General features: G+C 41.4%; 1 protein-coding gene across 44 annotated transcripts in view; it reads right to left on the bottom strand.

Moving 5' to 3' along the window:
- Positions 1-25641, bottom strand: part of clasp2 (cytoplasmic linker associated protein 2) — a 61219-nt gene that overhangs the window by 9141 nt on the left and 26437 nt on the right. For 4 of the 44 annotated variants that reach the window (XM_040020550.1, XM_040020582.1, XM_040020581.1 and 1 more), the window contains 28 exons: positions 20159-20299; positions 16860-16933; positions 16669-16761; positions 16396-16541; positions 16102-16237; positions 15954-16024; positions 15777-15836; positions 15540-15617; positions 15162-15329; positions 13805-13845; positions 13245-13397; positions 12586-12609; positions 12200-12217; positions 11193-11294; positions 10962-10988; positions 10052-10078; positions 8125-8298; positions 7845-7889; positions 6632-6739; positions 6261-6323; positions 5576-5682; positions 4955-4978; positions 4646-4801; positions 3522-3613; positions 3375-3438; positions 2612-2671; positions 2322-2324; positions 1673-1836 (listed from right to left, as the gene is read on the bottom strand). In XM_040020550.1, coding sequence (XP_039876484.1) covers positions 1673-1836; positions 2322-2324; positions 2612-2671; positions 3375-3438; positions 3522-3613; positions 4646-4801; positions 4955-4978; positions 5576-5682; positions 6261-6323; positions 6632-6739; positions 7845-7889; positions 8125-8298; positions 10052-10078; positions 10962-10988; positions 11193-11294; positions 12200-12217; positions 12586-12609; positions 13245-13397; positions 13805-13845; positions 15162-15329; positions 15540-15617; positions 15777-15836; positions 15954-16024; positions 16102-16237; positions 16396-16541; positions 16669-16761; positions 16860-16933; positions 20159-20299 — 2419 coding nt within the window. Of the gene's footprint in view, positions 1-1672; positions 1837-2321; positions 2325-2611; positions 2672-3374; positions 3439-3521; positions 3614-4645; positions 4802-4954; positions 4979-5575; positions 5683-6260; positions 6324-6631; positions 6740-7844; positions 7890-8124; positions 8299-10051; positions 10079-10961; positions 10989-11192; positions 11295-12199; positions 12218-12585; positions 12610-13244; positions 13398-13804; positions 13846-15161; positions 15330-15539; positions 15618-15776; positions 15837-15953; positions 16025-16101; positions 16238-16395; positions 16542-16668; positions 16762-16859; positions 16934-20158; positions 20300-21379; positions 23042-25641 lie in introns of those variants that run through there. The other 40 variants (XM_040020579.1, XM_040020551.1, XM_040020557.1 and 37 more) reach the window with 40 other exon arrangements.

The raw sequence follows: 25641 nt of genomic DNA, 5'->3' as shown, positions 1-25641 counted from the left end.
CAAAAAACCCCACAGATTTAGATTTCACGTTTTGTGCCATAACATGCATCGTAAAAATAAAGTTCAAGGACTGTCAGCAAGTAAATAACCGAGTAGCCACTGTGCCAGATGCAAAGTGGTGATTTGTGTGACTGCTTCTTCTTCTGCACTTTTACTAAACATTTGAAATAACAGAGATAAAAAAGTGCTGACTCTGAAGGTTGCTGCTGGTTTTTGGAGGAAAGCACTCACTGTAGGACTCACGCCAAGAACACTTTACAGCAGGGGTGTCAAACATAAGGCCTGGGGCCCGGAAACAACCCGTCAGAGGCTCCAACCTGACGTGCCGGAATAATTTGAAATGTGTGGAAAATGTGAAAATTACAAAAGAGGGCGTCAGAAATTTCAGACCGCAAATCTTTTTTTTTTTTCTCTAGTTTTTTTTCCTCTCAGTTTTAGTCTTACTGGCTTCTTTAAACTACTATAATACTTTGGGAAAAGCAGACATACTATTGAAATTACATTTATTTTTCTTAAGAAACCTCAGGAAGTTAATTTTTATAAACAGATGATGAGTTTGTTATTTCTTTAAGGTCATACCACCTGAGCAGTCCTGATCTCATCTAAAGCTAAGCTACACTTAATAAAGTGTATAGTTAGTGCTGGATCTGGTGCCCTGAATCCTTCCTTAGTTATACTGCAATAGGCCTAGCCTGCTTCAGTGTTCCCATGATGCACTTAGCGTTTCTTTCTCACTCACATTTTTTCACTCTATCTGCAGTTATACACCACTCTGCATTTGATCATTAGTTATTAATATCTCTGGCTCTCTTCCACGGTGGAGTTTTTGTCCCATCTCCCTCTCTTCACCCCCTACCAGTCGCAGCAGATGAACCTGGTCCTGCTGCTCCCTTCCCACTGTCACCATGTGCTTGCGCTCACTGGATTACCGCAATTCCCGGACTACAGAGCGCACCTGATTAAAAGCCGCATGCTCTAATTTTAGAAAGAAAATCAATTTTGTACTTGTACAGACCGCACCGGATTTTAAGCCGTATGCGTTTCACTCGTAACATGAGATATTTACACAGAAATATTACACGTGAGGATTTTTAACGTTTAATTTAATCCGTAAGGTAACATAAACATGGTAACATAAACGTTATGGTAACATACAAAAATACATACTGCAAATGCTTTTTTTCCTCGAACAGCGCCTGTAACACGGCTACCTTTAAGTATACGTACGTATCAGTAACACACAAATTACGTTGCTTATGGTTTTTTTACGGAACAGTGCACAAACAACATTACAACGTCTCTTAACAACCGGTAAAAATATATACCGTATATATACTACTTATCAATTTTATTGGTCTACTGTTACCAGGCAAAATGTTTTTGGCTGCATGAAAAAAAAATATGCATTAGCCGCATGTCAGTATACGCCGCAGTGTTCACAGTGTGGGGAAAAAAGTAGCGGCTTATGACCCAAAAACTACGGTATTTGATTGTTGGGGTTCAAACTGAACTAAATTTATAGGTTATCACTCAAACGTTTTACTCGTCCGGTCTACGTAATGATCACATTGGACTGTATATAGACCACAATGTGTTGGTAAAGTAAGATAAAAAGCCACTTTTTAAAATCTTGATTTGTACTCGCTTGTCTGTATACGAATGTGCAAGTCACCTTGTGACATCCAGGGCTCTCTGCACTTTAGCCTGCACGGATCCCAGCAGGTCCGCTCCCATCTTCTTCAGAAGCTGTGTAAGCAGGACAAACAACCAGTCCTGCAGATCGTCCTTATGGACCTGGATGAAATCTACCAGTGTCTCCAGGAACATACTGAACACCTAAACACACGCACACACACACACACACACACACACACACACACACACACACACAGAGTCTAGGTGACAAACTGAACAACTGATCACTTATTCTTAAAACACTTCATGCACACATGCACATGCATACAGGCACTCCTGCATTGTTTTACTGCATTATACTGAAGGGGAATGATGTGAGAGCAGCATTAGTCCACATTAGTTCCCTGTGGTTCCCATTGGAGTTAGTGGCATTTCACTCATTACTGCAGCAGTCCACCTTCACTCTCAGTCACCAAGTAACACACTTAAATCACACAAAATGAAAACATGCCAATCACAACATGTGGGGACCATCTCTACATGCCACTAGTTGATTTCAGCAGCACAGTGGAGCTACGGACAACATTAAGTGAGGTAGGTTAGTAAGTGTTATGTAGTCCTCAATGCCCAATCAGATTAATGAAGCAGATTTCATCCAAACACAAACACTGATTGGCCAGACTTACTCTCTACAGAGAGTTCCAGAGGTGGGAGCAGCATGAGGGAGAGAGAGACATCTGTTAGCATCGTCACAAAGCATGTACTCAGTGTCAGAGAGTACACTCAGCATCTTCAATTTTTTCAAACACATTTGAGCAACAACCAATTTTACTTTCTCCCTGACATGGGAGAAACTTGAGTGTAAGTGCAAAAAGGCTAAAAAGAAACACTGAAAAATATGGGAGATAAGAAGGAAGGAGTACGAAAAGGAGTGGTGTGAAATAGGCAGATGGAGATCACTGGTGAGATGCAGTACCTTGAAGGAGGCTGAGCTTATACCGGATTCTGCCGTGCCGTACACCCTGCCGGAGTCTCGCTGAAATTCATCAAATCGTCAAAATGTCAAACGAGGGGGAGGGGGAGGAGCTCACACAGCTTACGACATGTGTGAGAAAACGGAGCACTCAAGACGGTGGAACAGAAGTGGCAGTGTTAGAGAGGCCGAATCGCAGCTTGTTAGTCAGAGGAGAGAGCGGGCAGCCCAAATATGTACGAGTGTGTGTGTTCGTGTGTGCTTTTGAGTGTGTGAGCGGTCAGTGTTGTTGCCTCAGACTGCAGGTAGAGGAGGGGAAAAGAGAAGGAAGAGCCAGCGGGTGTGAAGAGTGCAGCCAGCGGTTTGGCTGCTCAACAGTGACAGAGCAATCCCACAGGACGGCGGCGAGCGTGATGGCACACTCATTCAGGTGTGGCATGCCGTTAGAAAACAGTCCAATGCACGCGTTCCATGCCCGTGTTTATGTCTGAGTGTGAGTAAATTTGAGGAAACTTTTTGACCTGTTTATCCCGTCTTTATCACTAAATTCATTAAAAAGATGTGACAGCTAAAGTGTGTGTGTGCTTTTTAAAGCGGTGCAACACTTTCTGTGTTTGGCAGAATCCGGTACAGTCAAGGATGATGGGATAAACAAAGTATTTGAAAAAGTAAAATTAAAGCAGGTGAATTATGAATCTTGTGCCACGGTACTGCAAATGAATGCTGTGCGTCTTTGTGCGAGGGTTTATGCTGCATGCATCCATACCTTACTGTGAGGGTCAGCAAACATCCTGGTGAAAATTTCACAGAGCCTCTTCAACTCAACCCGACTACAGACAAAACAGCAGCAGTTAGTTGAAAATCATCTATGACTTTATTAACTGCAAACACGCCTGAGTGACCTGACACTGACCTCAGGGTGCGCTGGTTTTTAAGCAAAGCCTGAAGGCCCAGTAGACCCTCCTTCCTCTCAGACCAGTTGGCACTGGCACAACGATTGAGCACCTGGAGGAAAGAATAAGATTGAATACATGCACGTAATAAATATTCAGCTTAATATTGAAGTAACACGTTTTTAATGGCTTTTCAGATTTAAGCACAGGAGACATGAGTATATAAACCTCACTGATCATATTCACTCACTGATTCTGGGTAGTAATATCTTCACTGCAAAATTCTAGTGCTCAAAATGAACTGGAGCGGGGAAGGTACTGTGACCCTGGCAGATCTGTATATAGACTATAAAGACGGTCTGCATAATTTCCAAAGTTTTTAACTAAATACAAGCTTCCAAATTCTCACTTTTTCATTATCTCAAATTGCACACTATGTTAAGGAAAAGTTTTCATAAACAGAATAGAAACCGTTTCAGGTAAACACCCTCTTTAAGAGCGCTTGGTACTCTCTACAAAGGTCAAATGTATTTATATATCACATTTAAAACAGCAGAGTTGACCAAAGTGCTGTGCATGAAAAATCCTCCTAACAACAAATATCAAAGTTACTTGATTGTTTATACACTCCTGTGTCTTCAGCTTTTATACAGGAAGCCAAGGATCAGAACACAGAATTGTCAGCACAGTTTTGGGAAGAATCTTTGCCCCTTAATCACAACTTTTAACACAAATTAAAGACTGATTTAGGTGATGCACAGGTTGCATTACTCTAAAACCAAATGGAACCGCATCTTTCCATTAACATGTTTTCAGTGTGCGCTGTTTGGTTGACACCTAAGGTCGGTATGGCCTGACCCTTATGTCAACGTTTTAGTGGCTTTCTGCAGCCTTATCCAGAGGCACTAAGCATAACAGTAATTTCTAGATTGATGGATGCTCCTTAGAAAACCTTGAGGTTCCACCTGACATTCAAATTGCTCTGCAAACTTTAACTTTAAAAGAGCGCCTTAATGATACTGTTCCCTTCTGTGAAACTTCAAACCCATCTAAATTTAACTTAAGTCATTTAAGTTTTTTCTAAGGACCTAGGTTTTAGGAAAGCTGCCCATCCCAGTATCTATTTCCTGCTGCTGTTGTTTACCTCAGCTACATCTTCTGTTTGTCTCATGTAGGTGGGGATGGCCCCTCCGTTTCTGGAGCTGTAGGATCTCTCTGAACAGGCGCTGGATGCATCGCTGTTGGCATCGTCGTCAGAGTACATGCCGTAATTCTCATACCGTCTCCGTGCTGGCTTCTTCTGCAGGGGAACAGAAAGGGCATGACATTACAATGAAAACAAAAACCAACAAGCAGGACATTAAGAAAGCATGCACTAGCACATCTTGATAGAACACAAACCAAGCACACACACACACCCACACACAGGTAAGAGGTAGGAAAAGAAGCTGACCTTGGATCTCATGTCTCCCAACAGCTGACAGCGTTAAACAGAGGTAGAATCAGGGTTTAGTTAACACACAGACACACAGTGTAGGAGCTAGTGGCAGGATACTGGAACGTGCACTGTTTGTAGCCGGGATGTTCCTGGTGACTAATTTCTTAGACTAGTGTAACCGATGAGTCTAAAACTAAGAAAGACTGAGATATTACGTTAAATTTGAAAACTGTTTAATGGACAATGTAAAAAAACTCTATAAACAAAGGCATTTAAAACCATTAATTACATTTTTCAATAATGGATCATGTCACTTAACCTGGTGTGACCTTTCATCATGCATTAAGAACACTGCACGTTATACTTCAAATAGAACGTGAAAAACAAACAGTAAATAAATAGTGTTAACAAAAAGATCAGGCCTAGCATAACAGATTTATGGTGTTTCTCAACAACAATGCTCCATCTGGTGGCAGATGGCTGCATAACATTTAGGACAATAATTTACGGCACTGGGCATCAATTAAAATGTCAAACAATTAGATTAAACAGCTAGTAAGTCTAGTACCGACTAGTCACAACGGCTATGATTAGTTAGTTGCGCACAATACTGTGTTAGAATTTGAGTTTCCATACCAGCGCATCTGCGAGAGCCTCTTCTACATCTGAACCAGTGTTCAGGACCCTCATAGCGCTGACTGAAGAAGAGAGACGGCTTGACTGACTGATTCCAAAACCTGATCCTGCAGACAGAGAGAGGAAGGATGGACAGAAAGATAGCAGAATAAATACGTTAGCAAAACTTCAGATTAAAACAAGTTTGCACACACTCAGCACTCGTCCACAAATGATATCATTCTCCTGATCATCCATTCGCTAACGTTCACACAACTCACACACGCGCGGCACTTTCCCACGAGAAAACCCTGTAAGTTGATGCGATGACGCGTTAGGTGACATTGCAGATGGCACTTGGGGGTAAAAAAAGCATGATTGACATAAAACGCAGGAGAGCATGTTGACGTCCCTGTGGAGGAGGGACGCAGCTAAATAAAGAAGACAAAGAGACACTGATAAAACCAGCAGAATGTTATAAACTGGCGGAAACATGCGATTCCACTGGAGAGCCCGACATCCTGGAGCAGAACGTAAAAAAAAACAAAACAAAAATCAACTGATGGACGACGAAAGAAACGGGCTGGTAAAATGTGGGAGATGATGAACTGCAACTAAAAGAGAACAAAAAAAGAAAACGCAGAGAGAAAATCAAGTCAAGTGGTTGGGTGGGTGAGGGACGGAGAAAGATGTACTCAGCCTTCACCTGCAGCCCCAAAAGCATCAGGTGTGTGAAGAGCTCCGGTGGAGCGAGAGTAGCTCCGCGTTGCTGCAACCAAGATTAAAACACACACACATACAAACACACACAGAGTTTAGGATTGACAACTAAGACCACACAAACTCACACTTATCGAGTAGTGCATGAGAATAGAAAGAAAGACTGAAAAACATAAAGGTGTTATTTCTCTACTTTCCTGACGCATGTGTGTTTGAGACTTTTTTTTTTTCCAGATACTGGATTCAATTTTAATTTAAAAATCAAAGAGCTAAGAGTAAAGCTTCAATACAGTCAGACTCTTTTCCTCGGATATCCTACTAATTCCTGTCGGGTATCTGTCTGCTGCTGCTACTCACCAAGAGGTGTGAAGGAGCGTACGGGGCTGGTGTCCCGGCTGCTCTCTCTGCTGGCCTCTCTGCTGCAGCCCTGACTCATACTGGGCCGCGGGATACGACTGCCCCGAGCTAACGCCACCCAGGTAACAACCACGGAGTGCAGACAGAAAAGAAAACGGAAAAAGGGAAAGGGGAGAAAAAGTACACATAAAGAAAGACATGAGCAGTGACAAAGAAGTCAAAGAGGAAGGCACGTACATAAAGACATAAATAAGACAGAATAAGAACAGGTGACAAACTGACAAAAACAAGAAAAATGTGAGCACAGGTTGTTTTTTTTCCCCTCTGATGTTTAACAAACCATCTTAGAGGTGTGAGCGCATATCTATCAGCTAATCTACTGGTATTATTTACTGGTATCACACCCTCAAGAGTCTAAAATCTTCCAGTTGTTTCCTTTAACAGAATAAAAAACTCTAAATCTTAACATTGAAACTAACAAATCATTCACGTTTTAAAGACAAATTTGGGTTTTCTATCAGAGTTTATGACTTACATGTAAACAAATTATTAAAATTTCTGCACATTTAGTTTCTTCTATTCATCTAATAGTTCTTATTAACTGATTTTATCACCTTCAGAGATGTCTGATACACACAGGTGCTCAATGTGTCTCTTTTTCTCACACACACAAAGACAAACGGACAGAAAAAGTGATTGAGAAAGAGATGCAGCAATCAAGCGGGTGGCTGAGGGAAAGGGCTGTGTTTCATTCAGCAGCACTGCAACTTCGCTGTTCATTGCTCCGTTCATCAGCTTCAGCATCCAGCTAGCAAATCAGAATTAATCACGGGCTACCAACGGTCTACCGAGCAGAGATGAAGCGTCGCTGATCCTGTGTGAAGCTTTCTTCAACCAGCCACTAAAACAGGTTAGTAAGGAGAGGGGGAAGGTATGACTCGTAATCCGTGAACATGTGCTGATCACAGGCACCCATCACCATAACGACACAGCCAAGACAGACAAGTTAGAACGATGGAATCTATGAAGCTGAGGCAGCGACTGATGATGGGAGAGAGGGACTGCGACGGCAGCAGTGATCGAGGTATTTTTTTTTTTTTAAATCATGGATAGAAATGGTGTAAGGAGATGGAGGTTAAAGTGAGGATGAGAATAGGCACATTGAGGTGAATTGATGGGTAGCACAAGGGTCCAGTCGAGGTCGAAGCCTTACCTCCTCTGCTTGCTCCGTTGTAGATGGAACTAATGCTAGAAGGAGCTACGAGACAGAAGCAACAAGGACAGAGAAAAAGGAGAGGAGCAGAGGAAGAAAAGGAGGACAGGGAGCAGGAGGGAAAAAGGCAAGTTTAGATCCACGTTTACAGGGAATCACAGAGACTGGTCATCTGAGTTTGATGGCACAAAATATCACCCAACACTTGAGCAGTTTCTAAAGCAGGCACAGCTAATTTATAGAAAGACAGTATTAGTTCAAAGCACGTTCATGCACTCACCCACAGACAGGCGGGTGGGTGAGGAGTCTCTGGAGCAGCCCTGGCTGCGGGGGATGCGGCTGCGTCTGTGTCCATCCCCGGTGGATCCAGCCAGCACCCTGTGAGCCCCGGTGCTCATGGTGCTCAGGGTCGTGCTCGTCAGCACGCGACCAGGGGAGCCGCTCCGACTACCAGCTTCAGAGAGACATAGATTAACATAGATTATCCGTGATGCATGGGACATTTATCAAAAAAAGCTGTAGTGACACCACCCCTCTATAACGTGACAACTTCATTAAAACAAAAAAGAAAAGAAAAAAGAAGTGATCAGTTTCTTATACCAACAACTGGCAAAGGTAGTTGGTAGTTTTTCAAGCACATGTTGGCATTTTATGTATATCAAAAATACACATCACTAGGGAAGGATTGCTGGAGCCAGCAGAGCTACGGTGAGTTCAAATTCTTTCAAATTCATTAAAAAAAGGGCAACTCGTAGGTAACTGTCATTACTGAATTGTAATTTTGAATTTGGATTGAATTTAAATTGAATAACAGTCTCAATTTCTCTTCCAGAGGCATCCGATCTCCCAAAGCTAAGGCCACAGTGTGTTTCTTTCTACAGTGGGTCATTTTGCTATAAACTAGAAGACAAACAGTCCAGCAGAAGAAGCTCTGCAGTGCTGGAAATGTGAAAACAGATGCTTGGGAAACAAGCTCCAGTGCTCAAGACTTGAAACCGACCTTAAAGAGGACCTATTATGCTCATGTCCAGCTGTGCAATGTTTTGTTTTTAAATTCTGAATTGTGTGGCTTTGGTGCTGCCTTCAGTTCATCCCCTGTTGGAATCAAGCAGTTTTATTTGCTTCAACTTTATTCTGACTGGCTGCCCCTCACAAACAAAAAGGTTTGACCACCAGCTTAGATGTCATAGAGATCCAAAAGGAGTTGGAAAAAAAATTCTGAAGCTCAGTATTTGGAGCAGCTAAAGCCTGAGCTTTTGGCTTACAGGAACAACTCAGAAGCTGACCTCAGTATTTCAAACTTAGGCCATGTTCGATGTGAGCACCCACCATCACAGCAGATTAGACAATGACAGAAAGCAGGAAAAGCATAACAGGTCCCTTTTAAATTGATCTCTTTAAGACTAAAAATGAGCAGGCAGACCAGATTCTCTCTTCTTTCTCTCAATGAGAGACAAAAGCTAATCTAAATGCGCGCGCGCACACACACACACACACACACACACACACACACACACACACACACACACACACACACACACACACACACACACACACACACATAACCTACTGAACTATGTGCTAACACCTTGTGACACATAACTAAATAAAATGGATCTAAATGACAAAACTGTGCTTAAGTTGTTTTCTGTGAAAATATGATTACTGCACAAAGAGTTTTGATATCCAGTAGCTGATCAAAGATGTTATAAGTAATGATCAACTCACGCTGTCTGACAATTTCTTAGCTTGGATTTTTTAAGTGCCGATAACCCCCCAAAACCCCAAAAAACAAACAAAAACAAAAAAAACCCCAAACAAACTAGTGATATGATGGTGAAAGAAAGGTTATTGAAACCAAACATAAGCTACAAAACTGTGAGAATTACTAACTTGGAATCTAATGATGTGCTTACATAGAAGAAAAAAAAAGAAAAAAGAAAAAAAAAAGAGTGACTTTCGACTTTTCATTGTGTAACACATAGAAATGCAGAAACATGAGGCTCCCAAAGCAGTGTATATCGCATGGTAACAGCATAGCCATGTTATAAGTCTATGACTACAAATCCCAGCATGCCTAAGCCAGAGTGGGTGAGACTCTCAGTGACCTTTCTGCGTGCACGTGAAGATAGTGAGGTTTGGGAAACAGAGGAAAGAAAGTACAGCTAAAGAGAGCAGGGTAAAAATAAGTAGCGTTGTAATCTTACCACCGACAGGGGTAGCAGACTGAGATCCTGAGCCATTAAGCCCATTGGTTGGGAAGAAAGGGGGAAAAGCAGAGGTGAGGGGGAAGGAACAGCAGATTAAATCAGATGAATTATGGGTGTTAGCGCAAAAGAAGTGTCATGGGAGTTAAAAAAATAAAAGTACGAAGGGAGAGGATCCTGGTGGTCCATACCAAGAATGAAGGCAAAGCTGAAGCACTATGTTGAAATAATTCCATTAATTAAAGAGAAAACAAGTACTGAAATGTAGCTGAAGCAAACACACACACACACACTTAACCAGCCGCAGATGACAGACTTGGAAAAGCAGTGCATGTTGGGACAACTCACATAACATATGTAAAAAAAACAAAACCTGTTTAACAATGAGGGAAAAATGGTTTAAAGTAAATATACTGAGCCATACCCTCACACACTCACGGAAAGCTTTCCAACCCTCTTAACTCCGATTTGGTCCTCAATCTAAATATCCAGATTTAACTGGTGCACTGGTTTGTGGCCCAATCACTGTCTGATTTTAAACTGGTCTCCAAGATGGCCCGAAGCAGCATATCAGCAGTTAATGTCTTGGAGAGCAGGTACACACGCAAAAAACACACACACAGCTGCCTAATGTGCTGCAATATAAGAATAGCCCAGAGGCTTGTGTCTCGTATTTTTAATAACCTGAATAAAAGCCAGAGCCAGGCTGGAGAAGCGGAAATGAACTGTTCACCACACCATCCTCAGTGATGAAACACAGCATGCAGAAGAAACACACACACACACACACCCATACGCACACGCTCTCCTGTTTACACAAAACACCCTGATCAGAATGAGAGCGGGTGGGTCACCATTCCCACTGTGATACAGAGATAGACAGGCACACTCTGACACACGGACAGAATACCTGGTGTGCAATCGGATTCGTCGGAACCTGAAGGCACAAAAACATTCACATGGAGCTTATCGTCACCGTGGAGGCAACAAGTTAAGAAACTCCACAAACAAAACTTGAGGAACCGCAAATACTTCTACAAGCTCGCTCTCTCATCATTTCTCCTGTTTTACCCAGACTGTTTCACTCACAGCTGGCTTTAAATTATGCTCTGTGTTTTGGCTGATGCGAGGAGGTACGTACGTTGCGACTGGGACACCATCTTGGTGCGGCTGCGTCCTCTTGAGTCCACCTGACTCGACACGGTGCTGGCAGTAGACAAAGGCTGCTTGGTACGCACACGACCTGCGTGCAAGTAGAAGCACAACCATTAAAGACAACCCCAAAACAGACCTGCATTTTACACACTAATGAAACTAGTCGCATACAGTTTGCAGCTGAATGAAGCCAAGAAACTAAAAAGCACTAGAGCTGATGAAAAGCCACTAATACTGAAAGCTGCTAAAGACTGGACCCTAAACTCAACATTCACATTCAGCCAGGTGCAAACACAGATGAATACAACAGGGATGCTTCAGTGGATTAGAAACCCGTCTCAGAAAAGAAATCCCTGAAAATAACCAGTTAAGTATTTGATAAGGTATTTTATTATAGACTAAAATGATTTAATGATTAAAAGGGAATTTAAGGGAATAATCCATTAATCTCCCACCAACCAATTACTTTTAGAACCCACTTTATAATAGCATTCATATGTCCAAACTCAGTGGTTAAAGGGGACCCATCATGCTCGTTTTCAAATCCATATTCTTTTGTTTTATCTCATTTCATACTCCGTTTATACTCTTTCTGAAACAAGCTGCCTTAGCTCCACCCCTTTCAAGTTTGAAGTTACCATATTTGGGATAACATACAGAGCCAAGAGAAGGAAAGAAAATCTGAACATTTACAGGATGCTGAAGCTTGAGTTGTTGGCTCACAGGGGTTACTTGCACATATGCTGACCCTCACTAATTCAAACTAAAACCATGTTTAAGAGAAGCATCTACCATAGTAGCAGTAAAAATAACACAGGAATATATCAGAGAGCATAATAGATCCCCTTTAAGCAAAGTCACTTATCTTGTTTATTATTATTATAAAATCGATCAAACACATAATTGTTGGATCCAAAAAGACTAAAATCAAAATTTCCATCTAGAACATCCCTACAAATATGCACACAAACATCCACCTAACCACAGTCTTACCATTGTCTGATTTGGTTCCTATAGACAGACAAAAAAGGAGCATGTTTTAAGTATCACAGTTCACCTTCTGTGTGCAATATTCAAGCAGCACATCCTTATAGTATCCTATAAAACCTCAACAGCTGAATGATACAGTTTAATGTGAGTACAGATGGTTAGACAATTGCCATATTTAAAATAAGATTCAGCTTTAGTAAAGCAGAAGATGATTTTAGATGTGTTAATATTTGATCTATGCTTCTGTGAACAGCGCAGTAATAGAAATGAGGTTTTGAAGTTGACAGCAGGGGGCGCTGTGGCCACACTGTCACAACTGAGTTAACATGGACTGCATGGAGTGAGGAAAGGGAAAAGAGCAGAGAAGAAGTGGAGTGAGATGATCTTACCATCCGTTTTATCAGAGGCATCATCTTTAGTAGCAAAGAGAAAGAGGGGGAGGGGAAAAAAAGGAGACCAATGACAGGAAAACCCCCCAAAAATAAAATGAAATTTTTTTTTTTTTACAGAAATTATACAAAGGGAAAAGGGGAAACAAATAATGTGAATAATAAATGTGAAAAGAAAGTTGAAAATAAGAAAAATAGAAAAAGATGAAATACAAGAGAAACAGGAGAAGAAAGGAGCACAGTGTGAATTAGTCACATAACATCTGTTTATCTGAGAACCGTGCAGATGTAGGGATCGACATCGAAAATGTAGAGACAAACTGACACAGAGGACAATATCCGTATAGAGAGCATGCATAGAGTATATCTACACACAAGCACACGAACAGGCAAATGAGCAGGCAGCAGGAGAGGAGAGGAGAGGAATCAGTGTAAGCGCTAAAGTGTTTGGGTCTGGACGTCCATCCTTCTGTTATGCAGATGAGTCAAGCTTTTATACAAGATGACGTACTTCTTACTTCAACCTGTCAGAAACTTTAAAAAACTTCCTCTGTACTGATCTGACGAGACTCTTTATAGTCTGACTTCCAGCTGATCACATGCTGACCTACGTCTCCACTGTCTGAATAAGCATCTAACTTGACTGGCAGAGCCCTTACCCAGTGAGGAGTAGGACCCCGGGGGCAGACGGCCCGCTCCCCCGGTTTGTCCGACGTGCCGGTATTTAGCAACTGCTGCTGCGTTAACATCCACGTCGCTACGGGAACGCTGCAGGGAGGTCGATGACACCCCACCCTTTGAACCCGCAGGGACTGACAGGACAGGAGGAGCAGGAGGATCGTGTTGGAGAAAGGGTGGGAGGTGATGGGATATATATATACACACACACACACCACAAACACATGCAGGCACAATACTATACAAACACAATATCGATACCATACAGAAAAAACAAAATTGGGCAGAGAAGTATACGCATGTGTACGCGCACATGTGTGTTGTAAGATAAAAACATAACAGGATGTGATTGCTCATGGGAGGAGACAGGCTGATGTAAATGAGAATGAAGGGAGATGGTTTTTATAGGAGCTGATGTTTGCCTCAGTGTGTGTGTGTGTGTGTGTGTGTGTGTGTGTGTGTGTGTGTGTGTGTGTGTGTCTGAGCAGGAGAATATGTGTTGAAGAAGGCTTGTGCGTGTGTGTACATGTGCTCGACTCACCTCGCCCCGGTGCTGCTGACCATTTAGAAGTCAGAGGCCGACTGAAGAAGGAAAAAAAAAAAAAAAAAAAAAAGGGGAGAAAAGTAGGTCAGTATATAGCAACGCAGTGAGTAGGTCTTAATCATGATCAATATACATTTTCACTGATGTGTGGAATTGAATAAAACAGCTTTCTCAAGCATTGTTAAAACTCCAACACTAAAAACACTAAAGAATAAATGACATTGGACACAAAACAGACAAATATCCATTTTTCTCATGGAACAATTACACAGGATCTGGGTACCTCTGCAATAAAAGCTTTTTATAACTCTTTATTTTGATTATCAAATGTTTTTGTCACATAGAAATAGGGGTGTATGTCATGTATACATGGGGTAGCTGTGACTCAGTGACTCCGACTGTGAATGTGTGAGCGAAAGGGTGAAATAAGACATGGTTGTATAAAGCATTTTGAGCAGAAAAGTGCTAATATAACAGTTTAAAAGTTTGCCTTGACCTTTAGTTAGCACTGTGCCATCGCAGATCTGAGACTATAAATAATATATTAATTTAATATCAACAGCAATCAACAAGATGTAGTGCAACAGCAAACAATACAAAGAGGAAAATGACAACCTTCTAGGAACTGCTCAAATTTAACATAAGAGTGAAATGCAGTGTAGATGAATAGTTTCAGGTTCCTAGGATTGCAGAGAACAAATCATGGTCAAACAATTGTATATTTAAAGGGGGCAGAAAATAACTTTCACATCTATATTTTCACTCTTAGACACTACTAGAGCAGCTTTGATTCACTGTTCAAAATAATGCTCATTTAAACAAAATTTATACTGAACTTTGGTGCAGACCCTTAATTCATCCACTGCATGAAAGAAGGTGTTGTAGCTTCTCTCACTTCAAGCCGCCTTTGAGCAAAGCCAACAGGATCCTAAAACACACTTTTGACCCTGCCGCGACCGAATCACCCTCCTGCCAACAGTGATGCATCACAGAAGGAGCCACTGTTTCACCAGACTTGGAAGCAGTTTTTTTTGCTCAGGCTTTGAGTCTACTGAACTCATTCTCTACACATCTCCATTAAAAACAGTGACCTTGTGTTTCATTGGTTATATGAATGGGCACTCTGCTTTAATTCAGGATTAAAGACAGATAAGATAAAAATAAGTAGAGGAAAAATAAGCGTATGTGTGACAGATGTCAGAAAGATGTCATCTATGTATCTGACAAAGATGTGTAAGATAGGAAATCAAAGTCAAAATCACTTCTATAATCAGTGCCATCATTAAAAGAAGACTTAAAGTAAACATGCAGGACTGAAGTTATCTATGGAGGGACGGTGCAGTGCGTTCATTACTTGAGGCTCTCTTGAGATGAAGATGAGGAGCGGTCACTCTGGGGAAGTGAGGCCACGCTGCCAGAGCTCTTCAGGCAGGACTGGAGGGTCCTTTGGTATGAAGGCTCTAAGGAGTTGTAAAGAGCTTCAGCTTCTGCTGGAAAATGGTTCCTCAGACCCCAGTAAGCCCTGAAAGAGACAGAAGAGCAGACGAAAACAGAGGCAGAGATGAAGACAAAAAAGAGAAATGTACGAGGGAGGATAAAAGTTGGTTTATGAAGGGGGGTGGATGGAGCAAAAGTGAAGAATCTGGGGGATTCATAAAGGAAAAAGAGGGTGGTGAGGAATTTACCACCATTTTTCCCCCACATAATGTGTTTTTCGGTATGTCTGTCTTACTTGCGAGCCTCCACTCTGGCCTCTGAGTCGGCATCTCGAATTCCTTTTTTGATGCTCTCAACCAGGACTGCAGTGTGTCTGAAACAATAACACAAACGGACGCACAAAGAGTGAACCAGCCAGTCTGAAACGCATCTGGAAATCACATTAATAGGAATCTGACACTGCGATGCTTTTGCGTTTATGAAGTCAGTATGACCATCACAGCTTTCCTCTGAAAAACTGATGAGTGCTCACCTTTCTAGTGAGTGGGTCTGCCATTCCTGTAGCAGAAGGTCCAAGAAATCATAACAGCGCCTAAAGAAAACACACAAAAAACAATGTCACATAACACCATCTCCAAATGTATTTTATGTTCAGCTGATGCTAAGCTTCTTATTGTGGTGTTGACATGAGGGCCTTTGCTAATCTCACCTTCTCACTGCTACAGACTTGGATGTGCAGTTACTGGTTATCAGGGGGATGAGTCTAGGAACGTGGGTGTGCTGCAGAGAGGACAAGCAGCACTGAGCAACAGTACACCGCAAAAGTACTGATTTAATTACGTGTTTATAAAACTCACCCGTATGATGATTCGGATAGCAGAGACACCAGAGGTGGCCATGACTTTGGCACAGTTGGGAATGAGGTTAAACAGGACGGGAACGATGGCTTCCGCTCCGTGGTCAAATTTATTCCCCAGCACTGATGAGAGGTGGCTGTAAGGAGACACCGGAGAACGCTCAGATGATGAAACCAAACACGAGCCTTCAAGCTCGTGCTGCAGTGTGATTGTGTTTGAGATATATATAGATATACATATATATATACACACACACACACACACATATATATGGGTAAATTTCTCAACACTCACGCCACAGTGATACAGGCCTCTCGGACCACTTGTGAGCGCAGGTCTTTAGCGGACAGTTTAAAAGCTCCATCTAGTAGCCGTAGGTGCTGGTAGAAGCAGTCGTAGCTGGCCGCGCCTGCCACCAGCAGGGAGCGAATTTTCTTAAGCTGTTAAAGAGGTTAAAAAAAAAAAAGAAAGAAAGAGGGAAAACAAACAATAACATATATTATTCATTACATTTTACTGACCTAACTTCAAAATTATTTTCTGAAACTTGGTACTGGATTTACTGACAGCGTTGGCTCTCTGGTCCCAGTCGTGTTTGTCATCAGAGCAAATCTCACGGATCTTATTCAGGTTGTCATCAAGATCTCTTGTTGAGTAGATCTGCAACACAATGACAATCTCGTTTTTAAATGCCTGTATTAGTAAATGATGAAATTAATGGGTGGATGCATTTTATTATATTTTGTGTGAGTTTGTACCTGGACAGTAGGGACATCTGTAAAGGCTTTTATGAAATCCTCTTCATCAACTGCCCCGGCACTTTCCTTGGACACTGGGAAGAAAAGAAAATCAGAACAGAGTTGATTAAAATGCAAGTGTGTGTTCATTTAAATTATAATACATCCATATTTAATCATCCATGAGTCCACAACCCTAAGGCCAAAAACACCTTGGAAATAATGGATGGAGGGACACGCAGAAGAAATACTAGAAACGCCCGCGCCTAGTCACTAGGTCTTTTTTCTTTTCTTTTTCTTTATAAACACCCACAGTTAGTAGAAACTGATACAACTAATGGATTGATGATTAGTGTAGGGATTCAAAAGGTTCTGGACTGGCAGGTTTTGTGATTCTGCTTAAACTAAAAACAAAAAAAACAAACAGCTACTCTTACAATTTTACACACACACACACACACACACACACACACACACACACACACACACACACACACACACACACACACACACACACACACACACACACACACACACACACACACACACACACACAGTTTCTAATGGACTTCCTGGCAGTAATGGGAATGTAAATCATCTCTCTCTCGGGGCTGTGGACCACACCTCCTATAACTCCTACACTGGGGAGGGCAGGGACAAGTCAGAAATAACAGACAAGGGAGGAAGAGACAAAAGGAAAAAGAGCCAAGGAAGGAGCTGAGAGTAATGCTGGAAAAGAATATGAAAACTATGAGATTAGAGCTGCTACTCAGGCTAGCCAATCATGGAGCACAAACATGGGAAAAGGAAGGTAGAAAAGCATCTCTTCCTCTTTTCCTCCGGGCTGGCTTGGATATCAAGCTGCACCACAACGACATGTTATGTCAAAACTCTACATGGCCCTTAGAGATCTTGGAAAAATCGATGCAGCCGGCTGGCTAGCTCTAGCCAATATCCCCTGTCTGTCACGGATGCAGCCTGATCATGAAAGCCACCTACCAGAACACCAACACCATCACCATTTCCAATTAGTTTTATTGCAGGGCATGCTGTCAGAGTGAGCAGTTATAGATGCAATAAAGCATATTGTCATTTGTGTAAACAGACCTGGGAGATCATAATGTGGAAATATGAGTATTTAATAAAAATTAAAAAAAAGGTGCCGCTTTGATTGAAGGCTTGACATAAAGCAGCCATCTTGACCTTTTACAGAACCAAGAATGAGACGCCTGTTCTTTACTGATACAGGATTTATCTAATACTGCAACTTACTATCACACCATCTTTCTTCTTTCTGTCTGAGTGTTGCTTTCGTGGTGTGCGAGTGTGTGTGGGCGTACTGCCGTCTAAATGCAAATTCACACAAAAATTGACAGATTCCCATAAAAATGGATAAACGGAAAAGCAAAGCACCAGAAATGTTTCAGCTGCTCCCCACTGAGATGTGTTTTCATCGAAAGTGCTTCAGTTGCTTTAATCACTCACTGGGTCTCATGTTGAAAACGGATACGATTCTGTTTTAATTAATGTGTGTTTCTATCCAGGGTCATTCCTCAAACAGTAACTATAATCAGAAAACACTTTGACGTTTTCTCTATTGGATTATTGCTTCTGTTACTCTACGTCACAGACATGCTTGAGTTTTTCAAAGTGCGATACTGATACTCAACATTCTGAACAATTTTGGCTTGTTGAAACACTTAGATTTGGGGATTGGGTGCCTGGTCTTTCATGAAATGACCCTGCGTCATTGCAGCACTAAAGTGATCAGTGTGCTAAGGCTTTCAAAACGCAAGAGTCTTGTTGCTTGCTGCTGTGCCAACTACCAGAGCTGCCACTGCTCTGCTAACGTGTTGCTGATGCCATAACTTCTGTGTGAGAAAATCGCAAATTTGAGCCAAAGGTCACGAAAGGCCTCTCCCTCCCTACTGCACTGAACTTAACAAGGTACAGGTTTTTGAGCTGTAGCCCTGTGTGTGCAAAAAATACTTGTAATGCACCTTATTTAGCTTCTCGCAGTCAATCCATAATCAATAAGGCTGTAATGATCTAAGAGGGAAGAGATCACAATCTTGTTTTTACATGCAACAGAGCAATGCATTCAGACTACTAGTGTATGTGTGGATGTGTGCGCCTGTGTGTGACACAGATAGAGCAACAGGCAGCATGTTCATAAGAGCTTCCTACTGAAATAATAAACGACGGGAAAAATCGATACATGCAAACAGGGACCAAATATAACACTCCAACCAGCTGCACCAGAACGGAGAGCTGACAGAACAGGAGGCAGCAGAGAAGGATTCAAATCATTTCAAAAAGCAGATCTTCTGAAGGTCTGAGTAAACTACAGATATGAGACAAATAAGTATCAGAGAGGAGAGACAGATTTCAGAGGACATACAGGGGTGTCTCTTACTGCACCCTGTGGCATGCTTACTCATGTCTTTTGCTTCTTGTAATAGCTGTCAAAGTCACTGTCTTTATCCTGTTAACAACAATTCTATACCTTTACTGACAGTCTACATCCAATCAGGCATCCAAAATAAACTAAAATTGACTAACAATGAATTATGAGGACAGTAAAGGTCATTTTCCCCCCTCAGACAAGAAGTAAAATTCGTTATTTACATTGTTTTATATACTGTAACACCAAAGCTAAGAGGGAACGCATATGTGGACCGTGCTCATTTCACAGCTCACAAAATACAGATTAAAATTTATTAAGAAGATGAAAACATCTTGTCTGAATTAATCAAAAAAAAAAATGTAATTAAGGCGCCAAACAACAACGACAGGGTCTAATTGTGGGGGACTACAAGTAATAAAACTCATAACACCAGTCAGTAGTTATTAAATGATATGAAACCCACATCTAAGAGACAGAAAATAGTCTATATTAGATTTATAATACATGATGTTACACAAATATCTCCCAGTGCAGGAACACAGACCAGAGAGTGAATGTTTCTCCTTGCACCTTAACTGCAAAGAGAGGTATAAGTAGCTGTATGTCTCAGTGCTTATATATAGTTATAAGGAGGGTGGATCACAGTTAGATCCAACAGTTTGCTCCTGTACACAGCCAAAGTAGATTTTGAATTTAAACTGCTTGATTTGCAGACTTTCAACTTTAACAAAAGGGATTTTACTGCATCTGAGCAGAGAGTATAAGTCACAGTTCATCCTGAGACTTTCACCCACTGGCCCACTGCCCATGTCGCTATCATGATATGCCAGACAATGTAATAAGCTTTGGATCATAAGTTGTTTCTCACACTGTCCTATCCACTGTGTGTGTAAATGTAAATTAATTTACGTACCTAGCTTGCCACCAGTAGCGCTGGGCCTGCGAGCAGCGGACGACTCTGCAGGCTTTTTGGGAACTTTGGGAACCTTGAAGGCAGCTTGGGCCGAGGAAGAGCGACTTCCATCCACACTGTCGTCATCATCAAAACTACGATCTGTAAGGCGGAAGACAATGTGTAGCGTTAGCATCCAACCTGTGTGTAAATACAGTTGCAAAGGCTTTACAACATTACCTTGAAAAACACAAAACAAACAGCCTAAAAAAATAGAACAATTGTTTTATTTGTTTTCACAACATGCAATAAAATAATTTACTAATAAACATGTATATAGTCAATAAGATTACCTTAAAAACAAAAACGGAAAAATCTGCATCCGCTTTCAGAAGCAAATATACTGAATCCCAATTTCTAAAAATCTAGACTAACATTTTTATTTGTTGAAACCTTTAAAACATTTCACATAACGTTGGCTTTTATTTGTCACTTAAATGTTAAGTATACAGAGGTTAAGGCCACTGGAAGACAATGCATGGTAGAGGGAAAAGAAGCACAAAGAGGATGTAGCCTACCGAAAGCTAAGTCAGGAATCACTAAATCAATACCAATTACAAAAACCGCACTCAGTGGGAGAAACAAAAAAGCAAACCCTCAGACCTATACGATCACTTCAAAGGAGGAACCAAGCCAAATCTTCAAGATGTCCAACCTCTACACCACCAGTGACTGACAGAACTCTCCAGAGCCCAAACCCTCAATCTGCATGCTAGCACAAACTATGCTAGCTGTCCAGCTTGCATGAAACTTGAGAATGTCTGAAACGATGCTGCAGCATTTGCAACAATATGTGAGGGCACACACACACACACACACACACACACACGTTGACTGTGAAGATCAAACTGTTGGCATAGGAATGTAGTTGCGCTCCAGTCGCTCTGACAACCAGCTATGGAGAAATGCGCCAAAGCCACCACCCTACACCTTGACTCATACATCAAGTTATTTACATGCACACAGAGACACACGGAGTCGACATGCAAAATGAGTGACAAGCATGAATGTGTACATATGAGCCTCATTCTCCAATGTTATGGACAGACGATTTTTTCAAGCTAGATAAATGTTAAGTGGACGTGTACAGACACACATCAACAGCCATGAACTGACATTTACGCACAGTCTTTGACACACAAACACACAGTCCAGCACACCCAGGTTCATCCTTCCACTCACAGTCACAGATGCGTTGGCAGATAAGTCGCCTCATGCTTCTGGGAGGGCGTGGTGTTGGGGTCCCTCACCTCTTCTCCAAACTGTACCCCAAAACAGGTACGTGCACACCACACGCACACACATACACACACACCTCACATATACTATATGTGAGGTGTCTAAGGCTGCGCACGCACACACCCCTCACATCGCTGTCCGAAAACCCCTCCACCCATACAAGTGCCGGCATTTTCTTTCACTCCTCTCCCTCTCCTATCCCTCCCTCTCCCAGCCTCTCTCCTCCTTCTCTTAGCAGCCTCACAGCCAATCAGGCGGGAGGTGACATCATGTTGTTGCAGCCAGTGTGGAGGCAGGAGGATGAATGCGTGTGCGTGATGGGAGAGAAAGGGAGACACACACAGACACCCCAGGAATATTAACAGGGCTTCTCTATGTCACTGCCAGACCAGCTAACCTAAACTCATTACAACCACCAGACAGCACAAATGCTATCTTCTAGCATCCCCCCTCTCTCTCTTTCTCACCCTCACACACATCAACAACAACAACAACAACCTCTGAACACACTTTCTGTTGCTATATTTCTGTTTCTCCACATGCACAAAGGAACAAAGGATAATGGAACAATGATTAAAGGAGAGTGTTGACAAGGGGGGTACAAAGGGTGAACCACACCCCTCCATCTGAGGCCTTGACCCTCCCACACAAACATACACCCACAGAGCAGTTAACAGAGCCTGTAGACAGAGATGTTTTTGAGTTTGACTTTTTTAAACTCGAGTACTAAATAAACACAATTTTAAAAGTATCTGTTACGGTTGCAGCATCTTCATAATTACTTTGCTAACGGGGCGATTTTAGCTTTACAAAGCACGCACACATAAAAGTACATCTGTTTTTTTGAGACATCGTGTTAGAGAAAACTTTTGATTTTCCACTTGACAAAAGCAGCCACTTACTCTCAGTGAGAGCTCTACACAGTAATCCACATAGTATGAGGCGAGAAGCTGCAGGTTCAGCTAAATCTGCTGAAATCACAGGATCCATATAAAAAAAGAAATGTTAAAAAACCAAACACAGCTTGCACACGGTGGTGCAGTTTTACTGATTTATTGTAGCATGCTCTAAATAGATAAACAGATAAACCTGGAGCCCCACAGAGTGCAAGCTGTAGATTTATTTTTATTCATTTATTGTTTTGACATTTGCAGTTGGCTTTTTTTTGGCTCTGCACCTGACTCATTTTATGTGCATATGCATGACGTTTTCTAGTGTTCTATGTATGTATAAAAAAAAAAAGAATTAACATTTTGACACCTTCAAAACCACCTTACCATTTTTGAAGTGTAGAACTGGGGCCTTATTAGCAACAATTGTTCTGGCTACCTAGCCGTAATCATTGTGATACTGAATAAATTACTTTTTCCTTTTGCCAAAATGAGCAAAGTAAAAATGCAAAGTGAAAAAGTACATTTTCTGCATGGAGCACATAAACATCCTTGTAGCATCTTTTCGAGCAACAAGAAAAATAAACACCACCTATCACTGTAATGATGCATTAGAAGGCTTTATACAACAGCTTTTCAGCTGTCAGAGGGGAAATTAGCTACAGAGACCAAAGCTGTTTTAAGCAAAAATAAAAATATATTATTATTTAAACTGCAATGTTTACTGAACCTTTTGACAAATAACAAGAATAATGAATTAAATCTAAATTTGTATTTATGATTTAAAATTTCTATCATTTTTGCTACCTTTGGCATTTCTGTGCAATTTATTGCTTGAAATGTATGCTAGTTCTCACATACTGCAGAAGAAATGCAAGAATATAGTGATGTTTATAATTGCACTGAATTATAAAAGCATGCATCATAAGTGAATAAATTCACAATCAGATGCACCATTAAGTGAATTTTAATTGGTAATAACACCCACGGCTCCATTACATTAGCAGTACTACGACATGCATCACGGGTCTTAGCATTGATTATCAGCTCCTGCTTGTGTCTAGTCAGACCCCACGGGGGTAAATGTCACTGGGTGAAGGGCAGAGCAAAGACACCAGAGAGAAGAGAGAGGAGGGAGACTGAGAGGGAGAGACTGAGAGCGTGAATCTCCTCCACAGAACAGACTGCACACATGCTGTTGCCATGACGACCTGTGCAGACCAGCTTCAAACGAATTGAGCAGCAAAGGCGGGGGTGGGGGTTCACTATATCCCCAATTTGGTTTAATCAACAGTTGGGTTTACTGTTTATTAATTTACTTCATGCTAGTTACATATGAGTACACAGAAACAATCACAGCATACTTAAACACAGTGAGAGACATCAGCTACACCATGTACCAGGCAGCGTTACCATGGAAACACCAGGCCAAGCGCCCCTCCTCTCTCCATGTGGAGAGAAGAGTTTAAAAAAAAAAAAAAAAAAAAAAAACTGGAATAAAAAGAGAAGAGCGGACAACCAGCTGCAATGTGGTAACCGCTCAGAGAAAATCAAGAAATCCTAAAGTACAGAGATATTAAAACACCTCTACAGAAGCATGCAGCAAAGCAGCATGCTATTTTTTTATCTTATTGTATATTTTATTCTATTTTATTCTACTGTATATAGTATTTTATTTTATTCTATTCTGTACAGTTGTGTACTGTATTTATTCTTATTGTATTCTAATTTTTGCTTCATAACTTTTGCACTGTCCACATCCTGCTGTGACAAAACAAATTTCCCACGTGTGGGACTAATAAAGGTTATCTTATCTTATCTTAGCCATTTCCCAGTCGTTAATGTGTGTTACAAGCCAAAAAATAAACATATGATTAGACATGAAGGAGTGCTCCCCTGTTTACTTGTCCCTGTCTAAAGAAAAAAAGATGAGAGAAAGTCTAGCCGAGACAGAGAGCTAATCTTAAGTCTTCCAGCAAAATTTGGGGGGCTTTTGACCACATGATGGCAGCACTGACTCTGCTCTAACCAAATTATTCTGTGGTTCAAACATCAGCAAACCACCTAAAAGGAAGCAGGATACAACACCCTGCTGATCAGAGAAGGACAGAGCATTTTTTTATGCATATGCACCAAAAATAACATTTTAAAAAGGCAGTCACACCAAATCTTCAGAAAGCCTATTAACTGATTCACCTGAGATGAAGTTTGTGAATGTTTTTACATCAGATATAGGTATCCATATAACAGTGGAACAGTCTGCAATACTGGTGCTGGTGCACACTAGAGCCAAAAGCCCACGTAAAGCTTCATTTAGCTTTAGTGTCACATTGCTCTATGCAAACTTTGCTCTACCTCGCTAACAGATTGTGTTTGTGTACAGGCAATGTCGCATATTCCTGCTCAGGCCCATGTGACAGCATGCAGAGTCCCACATAGAAGATGACACAAAATATCTTGACACTGCACGATCACTCATATGAGAGTGACGACAACTGGAAAGAAGAACACGAGCAGCACCGTGGTGTCTGAGACAAAAGCTGCTAAAAACTCTCAGCTCCAAAATAAACGAGCAGAAGTACGTATATATACAAAAAAAAAAAGACTAATAAAAAACAAACAGCTAATCCTACAGACATGTTAAGTGAAAAGATAAACCACTGAACATACAGTGGTTTAGATGCAAAATGGGGTAATACTAGAAAAATACATACAATGGAAAGTGCAAATAAAAAGAAAATAACTTCCTTTGCTTCCATAGAATGACACTCGAAGTTTTTTTATACATACTAACTATATATTTAATTGTAGCCATCAGTTTGGTAACATAAGAGGGTCAAATGCTTCACTTGCAACCAATCTGGGACAGAGAATGACTGAGCGAAAGGGGAGCAAAGGAAAATAAAGAGACACGTTTGAGGTTTAAGCTTGGATTCTCTAATAGGAGACAGGCTGCTCCATTTACAGCCCAGCTCAGAGAAAATGATCTCATTAAAAGAAGACACACATACACAGAGACTCAGACACACACAGGTATAATTTGAGTCCCAATTCCAAGTCGGGGAGAGGGATAAGTCATAATATTCAGAGGAAAGCTTTGCCATGACAATCAGAGTAGCTTGGAAACAGGGTCATGATTCCCTTTGCAGAGATGGTGATGCACTGAAGCAGAATGAGCATGTCAGCAAGAGACTCTGTGTGTGTGTGTGTGTGTGTGTGTGTGTGTGTGTGTGTGTGTGTGTGTCACTCCCTGTCAACACTGAAGTACTATGCAAGCAGAGAAAGCTGCTACTGATGGTCAGTTTGGGGCACTGA

This window comes from Simochromis diagramma, unplaced genomic scaffold, assembly GCF_900408965.1.
Source record: "Simochromis diagramma unplaced genomic scaffold, fSimDia1.1 OVJJ01000753.1, whole genome shotgun sequence".
Classification (NCBI taxonomy): Eukaryota; Metazoa; Chordata; class Actinopteri; order Cichliformes; family Cichlidae; genus Simochromis; species Simochromis diagramma.
This window is presented reverse-complemented; position numbering and strand designations above follow the sequence as displayed.